This window comes from Vanellus vanellus (genome assembly GCF_965231255.1).
Source record: "Vanellus vanellus genome assembly, chromosome: Z".
NCBI lineage: Eukaryota > Metazoa > Chordata > Aves > Charadriiformes > Charadriidae > Vanellus > Vanellus vanellus.
The window spans coordinates 23,977,678-23,988,123 of record NC_138908.1 but is presented as its reverse complement, the minus strand read 5'-3'; the positions used below and the strand labels follow the sequence as shown (position 1 = coordinate 23,988,123).

General features: G+C 53.6%; 1 protein-coding gene across 1 annotated transcript; it reads right to left on the bottom strand.

The window, feature by feature from the left end:
• Positions 1-4,916: 4,916 nt before the first annotated feature.
• LOC309683144 (tektin-3-like) lies at positions 4,917-9,888 on the bottom strand (the record flags this gene model as incomplete). Its single annotated transcript, XM_082497346.1, has 7 exons — positions 4,917-5,133; positions 6,086-6,240; positions 7,067-7,289; positions 7,778-7,921; positions 8,171-8,241; positions 8,704-8,787; positions 9,331-9,888. The coding sequence occupies 7 exons, from the start codon at positions 9,886-9,888 to the stop codon at positions 4,917-4,919; spliced, it is 1,452 nt and encodes a 483-aa protein (XP_082353472.1).
• Positions 9,889-10,446: the final 558 nt, after the last annotated feature.

Here is a 10,446-nt window from a genome sequence, read left to right as displayed (position 1 = left end):
TTTTATCCTTGAGGACAGGCATAACAGTGGGAAATACTCAAAGTAAGGTGAAGAAAACTGAGCAGTTTCCACTAAACTAAAAATTGCAAGATCAGCAGAAGAGAGAGGAAATATTTCTTCTATAGCATAATTGTTATGGGTCTTTCTTAGCAGCCCTAGATTACAGTCCTTTTATTCAGCAGCAGAACCTGCACCTGTGTCATACATCTGGTACATGTCCTGAGGATGGCAACTAAGTATAAGCACAGCAGAATTGTACCCCATGTCGGGGTCACGCTGACTGAGCTGAGGCAGTCTTCCAGAACATATAAGTGAATTTGGGGACGCCCCTGCGTGTTGGAACTTCACAGTATTAATGATTCGATCAATAGAGTTTGAGGAACGTCAGCAAGTTTGTACTACTTTCTTTTCTTTATTGACTTTATAGAACAGCACTGAAGTTATTCATATAGATTCTTTAGGCAATTCAAATACTTTCACTGAATGACAGAAAGGCTGAGGTTGGAAGGGACCTCTGGATGTCATCTTGCGATAGCCGCCTGCTGCAGCAGAGACAGCCAGCGCCGCTCAGCCAGGGTCTGGCTCCATCTTCTCTGCAGCCTCCCATCAGGCTTTTTATGCATTGATCAATTCCCCTGCGAGCCTTCTCTTCACCAGGCTAAGCGGTGCCAGCTCGCTCAGCCTTTCCTCAGAGGAGAGATGCTGCAGTGCCTTTATCATCTTCACACTCCTTTGCCAGACTCTCTCTCCAGTCCAGCCCAGGACACCATCAGTGCTCCTGGTGGCAAGGGCGCACTGTTGGCTCATGATCAGCTGGGTGGCCACCAGGACCTGCAGGGCTTTTTACGCCAAGCTGCTTTCCAGCCGAGCAGCGCGCCAAATGTGCTGGTTCCTGGGGTTGTCCCTCGCCAGGTTCTGGACTTCACTTCTTTCTCCTGTTGAACTTCTTGTGGCTCCTGCCTTGGCAGGGTGTGAGCATGGGGTGATGCAGAGGGCAGAGCCAAGTGGTGCAGACTCTGAGCAGGAGGAAGGATTTGGGTGCCAGTGTTGCAGGGCATGACGGTGCAGTAGAGGCTGGTAGGAGAGCAGATCCCTGGGACGTGGGGGCAGATGATGTGGTGAGGAGGAGACCAGGCATGGGACGTTTAGCAGTGGGGCATGGTCCAGCCCTGGAGTCCCCCTTCTGACTGAACCGTTGGCTGGCATGTGTCCCAGCTGCTGGCCTGGCCCTGGTTTTGGCAGCTCCTGGGGCCTTGTTCTAGTTGTGCCGGCGGGGTGGCCTCTTGGGTGGCTGAGGTGAATGTTGGGTGCTGCTGGCCCTCCTCTTCGGGCCTCGCCGTGGCCCCCCACGGGAGAGGTCCCTGCTGCGGCTGGGAGTAGAGGGACCTGCGGCAACCTCCCCTGGATCCTCATGCAGCTCCTCCTGTTCCCCGTTGGTTGGAACAGGGGCATCGGGGGAGCTGCCGGGAGCCCCATGAAGAGCAGCGGTGGAGGTGTTGGGTCGCTCCTCTTCATCGTCTGCAGCAGGGCTGCGGGAGGTAGCTTGGCCAGGGCCAGGAGACCCCCTTCTGGAGGCAGCAGGAGGAGGGACAGCCAGGGGGTTGCCCTCCCGCTCCTCGGCAGCATGGCTGTCCTCGAGGCCCAGCAGACGGTGGGCCTCTGTGCTGCAGCGTTGCACGGCGACGTTGATAAGCTGCTGTACAAATGTCGCCGCGTGATCCTGGAGGCTGACCTGCAGCAGCTGGACCAGGACCTCTTCGTCCAGACCAAAGAAGCCCAGGACGGCCAGGATGAGGTCCTCCATCACAACGGCTGCTCAAGACTCCTCGGCAAAGATCAGCCCCAGCTGCTGTTGGAGCCAGGGCAGAAAGCGTTGGAGGAGAGCCGGGTGGTCGTCAAAGAGGAACGCCCAAGTATGGGGCTGGAGGCCGCCCACCAGAGCCCTGGGCACCGACTCCACTGCCAGCGGCTGAGGTGTTACAGAGCGGGGAGGGGGGCTGTGGGTGTCTGGGTGCCTGGGCGCTCCTCCGGCCTGCCGGGTGCCAACTGGTGCGGGGGCTGAGGCAGATGACGCAATTTGAACCTCTTCGAAGTCATTGTCTGCCCTCACCGAGTGCACGATGGATCGCACTCTTCTCTTGCAGAGAGGGCACTTGGGCTTGCTGTTAGCCCAGCGCAGGATGCACTGGTAACAGAATTGGTGGAGGCATGGCATGGCATAGGCGGCATCGTCCCAGCTGTCCAGGCACACTGGGCAGCGGTTGTACAGGTCCATTGCCATGCTCTCCACTCGCTGCATCGTGCTAGGGGCAGCTGGGGGTGACAAAGTGCTCCCTCCCTGTGGCGCTGCAGCAGCCGGTGTCAGGCTGGAAAAGGAAGAGAGGCCACGGTCACTGGCTGGCCTGAGGAGGGCTGGAAGAAATGCCCAGGTCCCTCAAGAAAGAAACCCTCCCAGCTCCCCAGGGTGCGGTGTCCCCACACAGCTCACCTCTGCTGCTGCGAGCATGCCTCCTGACTGCCCCGGCTGCCTGAAGCTGACAGGGCCAGGGAAAATCCTTTGCGGGCTCTGGGGCACAGATGGAGAGCTGCCGCGAGCAACTAACTCCCCAGTCAGGACACCAGCGCCAAGGCTTGGCTCAACACTCCAGCCTCGCCAACTGCTCAGCTGGAATGCGGGTATGAACCAGCTGGATGGGACTCGGCGCCCGGATTTAAGCAGCGAGGGGCACGTGTTCACAATCCGTCGCTTGGTGACATCAGAGCCCATCCCTCCTCCCCTCCGTGCTTTGAACTTTGCCACATTCTTGAGATTTGTTCCTACAGTTTGCACCAGAGGTTTTGGGCTCTATTGAATTTTATGGGAGCTGTGATAAAAATTTTGATTCTTTTCAAAACCATCATCATCATCCTTGCATGGCTGTTCATAGTGGATGCAATCTCACCTAACAGTATTATTGCAACTTCCTGTCTCGTCATGAACTAAACCCTCTTTCAGTGGAGAGACGCGTGCCTCTGTGCGTCAAGTCAAAATCTGTTAAAACCAATGTCTGAAGTCACTGGAACTGTATCAAAGAAGCGCTATTTCTGCCCATTGATTAGGAAGGGAAACAGATCATGAACTCAGAGGTCAGGGTTTGCAGTGCACCCGCCTCAACAAAGCTTCAGATCACCTTCACTGTTTTGTGTAATTGCTCTTCCAAAGAGAAACAATCGTCTGCTAATACCAAATCAGCCTTGATACTAGCCCAGATGGCCTCAGCTGTCCCGACTTGGCCTGGTCCTTTCCAAACCTTTACATAATCACGGGGTGTATTTTAGACTAATGTAAATATGTTGATAGCAACACACAATGAGCAGTGCCTCTTCAGCTGCTTCCAGTAGCTACTGTGTGCCCAGGAGAAGAGCAGAGGAGCTGAGGACAAGAGCTCGGCTTTCAAAACCTGACAAGATAGCTGCCTTAAAGACTGTGCTTAATGACTAAAAACTCTGACTGTGTTTTTCATGAACTCAGTGAGCAGCTGTGAAACTGAGGGCTTATGGGACATAGGGCCACCAGGCCTGAGTGCTCTGCACTTTGAATTGCAGTCATTTTGCATGAGGTTATGCAAAGAGAAGAATATGCTCTCCTGCGATGCAAAACTATGTTATAGTGTGTCCTGCTTTGAGCGACACAGGACTAACTTCTCTTCTAATAGTTGGGAAGCCTGCACTTTTAGAAGACTCCAGTGTCTGAACTTGTGAAAATATGTACTTTATAGCTGGCTATGGTGTGTGGGTTTCAAGGTCTCAGAGATTTTGAGCTTGCCAGGCGCAGGGATGAGGAGGAGTGAGACGTGAGCACTTGACCCAAGCTGGCCGGCAAGATTATTTCATACCATACAAGATTATTTTCATACCATGAACATGAATGACATAAATTGGTCCAAACCCTTATTCTTCCGATGGGATGTCTGCTTCCTCCCTGGGCCCCAGCTTAAGGATATCACTAGGAAACTTCCAAGCCTGGTACGGCCCTCCGACTATTACCCATTATTGCTCTTCTGTGTGTGTGGTGGTGAAGCTGCAACATGTCCTCCAATGGCGATCAAAAGAGACTTCAGGGCCTTGGGACGGTTGGTAAGGGGATGTGGGGCACAGGTTATTTTTTCCTCTTTCCTTCCAGTTACAGGCAGCGACATTGGAAGAAACATACAGATAGGCCCAGTCTATTAATAGGTGGCTCCATGGCTGGTGTGACCAACAGAATTTTGTTTTTTTTGATAAGGGGATGGCCTACACAGCACCAGGCTTGCCGGCGTCAGATGGGATTCACTTGTCTCAAAGGGGGAAGAAGGTCTTTGCTCACCAGCTATCAGGGCTCCCTGACAGCGCTTAAAACGAGGCTCGAAGGGAGAGGGGGACAATATCAGGCTTGCCCGTGACAAGCTGTGAGATGACATGCCAAGGTTAGAGGGACAGGGTGCTAGCGAGGGCCCACAGGCTGTTGCTCTGAGATGTGCTGGCTACGCTGCAGGACACCTGAATTCTTCCAGCGATGAGGCAAGAAGGAAACACCAAGGAATGAAAGGGTGTTCCTCTAAGAAGGTGATAAGAAGGTGCCTCAAAAGGAGGCAGACACGACAGTTTTTCTCCTAAAATCACCGACTGAGAGGGTAGGACTGAATCCCCGTGGGTGGATTTACTCTTAGTCGCATACAAAGTATTTTCAGTGACTTTCTGGCACACCGTGAAAGTACAGTGGAAAGAGAAAAACCAAAGGCAAAAAAAATACCGGTAGACCGTATAACACACAAACAGATCATTTAATTTCTACTCATGGCTTTCAGCAGGAAGTGAAACTCTAATCAAGTATTTCCAAAGCATCTTAGCCAAACTGGGAATCCCTCCCACAACAGATTCAGTGAGTTCAGCTGAGCCTAAATGGAACCCAGCAGCCGCACCGTGCTGGGAAAGGTCTTGCGCATGCCCATGCACTTCTCCTCATCAATGAAGAGTGTGTTGGCTTTGACGGCCAGGTCATGCTGCAAGACCGACTTGGTATGAACCAGCATTTGCAGGGTGTCCTCGGTGTCTCTCAGGCGCTGCTGGAGGCTCTGGACCGTCTCGTTGATTTTGTGGACCTCGTTGACAAGGCTGGAAAACAGCAAGAAACCCTGGTTAACAGTGCCATCGTGGGGGTGGTTTCTAGCGTGGCATTGCTGAAGGGCCCCTTGGTCACAGGATTACCCCCTTCAGCGTGCTCAGACTAACTCAGACCCCCCGTTTCTGGCAGACGCATGGGAAAGCTGAGGGCAGAGCTCCTCCAGACCTCAGCGGGGAGGCATGGTTAAGTCTGCTCAAAGGCTTTGGCAACGCGCAGCCGCCTCTCCCAGAGCAGCTCGGGCCAGCAAGAAGAGGGATGAGCAGGTGTGGTTTCCTGTTCCTGCTTGGTTTGGGGGGTTTGTTGGCTCCCCCTCCTGGATTTCCCTGTGCAGGCATCCTCCCCATGCCCACAGATGCACACAAAGAAAACAGGACATCTGGGAGAGGCTAAAAGTGAATGTGAAACAAGGGGAGGATGGAAAAAACCCTTGTTGTACGAGATGCTGCAAAGGCTGTGGGGCTGGGTTTCAATTGCTCTGAAAAGGCTTCAGCTGGAGTCTTGCCCAACGGGCTCCCAGGAGGGGTGAACTTTGGGGTGCCTCAGAGGGGGTGCTGCTGGGCGCTCAGGCCAGCCTACTCCTCCACAGCTCCTCGGCGTGCAATCCCAAACAGACCACTGTGTCCTTGAAAGGATTTCCAGTGTCCTCGGAGAAGGTGAGGACAGCCCTTTCTGCTTCTCCATAGGGGGCACCCTTCCTTGCAGTTCCCCAAAAGGAAGGGCCTAAGGGATCTCAGCAGGATCCTGTTGGAGAGTAAAGGGCTCGTCCTTCAAAACTGAGCACATCCAACTGCCGGGAAGCAGGCTGGAGAGAAGATGGGGCTTACCCAAGCGGGAAGAATCCATCCCCTCATTCTTATGCTTAATTTTTCATGCAGTGCTACCCCCGGGTGCTACCAGCCGTAACTCCTCAAGGAGCCCACCAGACCCACGCTCCTGCCTTACCGCAGCTGGGCAGTGTCCCGGCACAGCTCCACGTTTGGTCTGCGTGTGCGCTCGTCCAGCCGGCTCTGAGCCACTTTTAAGGGAGGCCCTTGGTCCCTAATGGCCTTTTGGATGGCTTCTATGGTCTTCTCCACCTGGAAGATTTCCTGCAGCGTCTGGCGTAAAAAAGAAACCCATGCACAAATTAAATGTATCTTCTCAAGTGACAACATAATTACCCTTTCCTCTTGTCCATCTGCAGAACAATACAAGTTCAATAAGCAGACCCTGGGCTCAGACCCCTGTCATTCTGCTACACATCAAGGCGCAGAGCCAAGAGTAATTTTTCTTCAGGGAAAAAACTCTCTTGGCTCTTGCTGTCACATCAGAGGAGGTTTTGGAGCACTGATGGACCTATTGAATTCCCAGCTTCCCAAAATTACCGCTTGCTGGAACTAATCATCCATCAACAGTAACTCAGAGAGGGAAGGTTCTTCATGGATCCTCACTGAAAGACGTGGCATCAGCTCGCAGTGCTGCAAGCCCCGTCTTCCCTCAGTTACTCAATACAGTGTCGGGCACGTCTCAGGAAGCTTTCTATGAGACCCACAGCTCTGAGGCAGGTGTCCATCACTGATTTCCACTGACTCTGCTTGGCAAAGCAAACACACGCATGCCCATGCAGCAGCCCCAGAGCACGGAGAGTGAAAGCACGTCCTTGGAGGAGAAGCAAGCCTGCAACCCCCCCAGCAGGCAGCCCAGCAGAGGCCCAGCAAGGCCGTTCTGGAGGGCAGCCAGCGCTTCTGAAGGAACTACCAGGAGATGCAACCAGCATTGGCATTTTCTGCTGGCAATCCCTGTGCTCCCAGGCTGCCAGTGAGGATGCCCTAGCAAAAACAGATCCCTTGAGATGAAATTACGGTGCCAACTCCTAAGGGTCCCACCTCAGGGGTGTCACTAGGAAGTGACAGTGACACACCGAAAGGGAGGGGTTCCGACTACCTTGGCCAGGTGGGTCCGGATCTTGCTCTTGGCATCGGCTGTCTCGCTGATGCGTTTGGTGAAGGCGATGTTCACCCTGTTGAACTGGCTCCGCATCTCGTTTGCCACCACCACCAGCAGGTTCTCGATGTTGTCCCGCAGCTTGGAGGAGGCCGCCCGTTGGCTCTGTGAGCGGAGGATGTTGTCGTCTGTGATCTTGGCCCAAGAGTCCGGCACCGAGATCCTTCAGGAGGTGAGGGGGAAGAAGAGGCCCCGGTAAGCCCGTAGTGCTGAAGCTGGACGTGGGCAGGCATGAAGCCTGCCTGGGAGCAGCACTGATTAAACGTATCTGAAATCTCCGTCTTTAATTTGAGCATAGGTTGTGGTTTAACTCTGGCCAGCAGCTAGGACCACACAGCCACTCTCAATGGAGGGGAAAGAGAAAGAACAGGACTCACGGGTGGAGATAGAGACAGTTTAATAGAACAACAACAGAAAATAGGAATGAGAAGAAGAGTACGAGTAAGGGTAAGAATAAAGGTAAGGTTAACAATAACAATAACAGTAAGAATAACAATAAGCAGAGAGAAACGGTCCCACTCAGGCAGCTGTCTCCAGGCGGGATGCACGTGCCTTGACAGTGGGCTGGGGACAAGCAGCTCCCTGCCAGGGAGAGGCACCGTGCATCCCGGGCACAGCTTGCTGCTGGCGTGCCGCCCAGCGTGCACTCACGTGGCATCGACCCGCTCCACCGCTGGGTAGTAGCTGATGCCGTGGGAGGTGCTCCTCAGGTGGTGACACTTGTCATCGATGCGGTGGGCCGCCTGCTTGTGGGCCAGGTCCCTCTCCAGCTCGTGCTGGGCCACCCTGTTGGACCTTCAACATGCAAACAACAGCCATCGCTGGGGATGTTCAGGTGGAAGGGCTTCCTCCCCGCTCCAGTTCCCCGCAGCTCCCTCCCACGCAGCTCTGTCCTCCCATGAGCATCACTGCCCACTTCCCGGGGAGCCCGCCTGGCTTTTCCATCTGCAGGGTGTGGGGAGAGGTCGGGGTCTGCTGGGGGTCCACATCACAACTGCAAATGCACATCAGCCCTACGGCATGACATAAGGAGCTCCTCCTTACGCGAGCTGGGCTTTGGCTTCATCCAGGTACCGCTGCATCTTCTCCTGGCACGACCTGATGACATTGACTTCCTGGGTAAAGGACACATGGCCCCATCATCAGTGTCTGTACTCAGTTGTCCTGATGCCACTCGTCCCCTCAGACCTCCCCAACCCTGCACACAGCAAGAACTTGCCTGCTTGTCTTTCTGCCCAGAGTAAACAGGCAGGGAGTGGAGAAAGTGCCCCCAAACTGCGTGCATGTCTTTACTGCACTACTCCCTGAAGAGGAACACAGAACCCCCACACGCTACACAAACATGCAGCTGCTCTTCAGCTATTCCTTCCTCTGTACGGCCAAGTCATACCCACACGGCGTGGGCATGCTGCTGCCTGGGGGAACACCATCCCCTGGCCCAGCAGGTTTTGGGGGGGTTGAAGAGCTGAGCACCTCCCCAGCGGTAAGGAGCCAGGTAGGGAAGAAGGCTGCAAAGCCTCTGTAGGGCAGTTTAGGTAAAACTGGCTTTAACACATGATCTGGGTGGCCCAACTTACCGTGAAGAGCTGTTTCTCCACATCATCATGGACGAGGTCAATGCCCATCCTCTTCTCCCGCTGAAGCAAGCACTGCTGAGCGACCTGTTGGGGACATGCCATCACTGTCGGGTGCAGAGGCAGGATTCTCTATAGAGAGAGTCCCCATCTCAAGAAATGGAAGAAAAGAAATTCTAGGCGGGCACAGAGGGGACACCAGGGGAACAAAGTGCCCAGGGCGGCTGCTTCAGCTGACAACAAGAAACCGAACTGCACCGTATGCATCAAATCAACATGAGGAAGCACGCGTGTCCCAGCTGCAACCAGAGCTGTGGCACAGGCACCTGTGTCAGCCTTGATGCTGACCTCCCCAGGGTGTTGTAGGAAGACATGGGCTTCTGTCTCCCACTCCAGGAATTTGGATGTTCCGCCTACACAAATATTTGGTTAAGCAAATAGAATTGTGATGAGCTCATAACGGGCTGATAGGGGATGCAGCAGATGGGAAGACATTGCAAACTTAACTTATGGTCTCTTCATAAAAACTCTCTAGGTCTTGCGGAGCTGCAGTGGAACTTAGACATTTGAATGGCTGCAGTTGTTCCAGCAGTAGGCTACAGCTTGCAGCCCACTGGACAGAGTGCTTACCTGGAGAGGGGCCTCCGTCTCAGCCAAGGCCCTTTCTAGTCTCTTCTTCATGTCTGTGAGCGTGTTGGTCTCCCCGATCATCTCATCCAGCTCACGGCAGAGCTCCCCTTTCCAAAACTCAATAGCATTCACACGTCCTCCCAGGCTTTTGGTGCTTTCTGCTTGTGTTTTCTTTGTCTGCTGGTATTTATCCCCAATCATGCGGGTGGTATCAACTCTCAGAGCCTCCGCATTGTGCCGGGAAGTCTCTGACTCTTTGTACTTGGTCAGGTTGGACCTGTACCAGTCGTCAGGGGTGTAGCGGGTGAAGAGGGTTGTTCTGTTGGAAATGTAAGGGAGTTTCTCGCTGGTGGTCATCCCCTGGGAAGTTTTGGAAAAGGGAGCCAAAGCTGGTTTGATGGCATCTCTTTTAGAGTAGGTGCTGGGCATCCAGGGGAGGCTGGAGCTCTGAGGCAACGGGTAGTACGGGAAACGGTCCTTATAGCTGGAAGCCATGGTGTTGATGGCAGGCAGAACCTTGGCACGTCTTGCCGTTAAGCGAGAGCCGACAGCCTCCATTCCTGACCACTGCTCTTCAAGTACTTGTCCTGCACAGAGGAGGAGATAGAAGACAACTTCCCTCAGTCAGCACCTGCACTTGCCTTCCTTCTTACAGCAACACATGCAGCTTCTAACACAAACAGCAACGCACACAGCACCCACAGGTCACCTGTACAGGCCTAAAACTCTTGAAAGCAAATGCCTTCTCACAGCACCCCAAGCATTTGTATCTGGAAAGGGATTTGAATTTGTTTAGTATCTAGCCTCAAGTATTGAAATGCGGAGAAAAGCAAAGCATGGCTGCTCAGGAGAATGACAGATATTAGCCTTCATTCTCCTCAAATCTGTCAATCCCGTGAAAGTGTAGCTGGTGATTGTCTTGTGTTCATTGGCTTCTTTTGGTTGGCGTATGTGCTGATCTTCTAGTACTCCAGATGTCCTTTTCTCTTTCAAAGTGCCCTTTCCAGCCCCGATAGCTGCGCCCCTTTGGACCAACCCAGTGTGATTGGTGGGTCAGGGACTCAATCCTCACCCCCCACCTTCACTTGCATTGATGCTTTGCAGATCTATATCCAA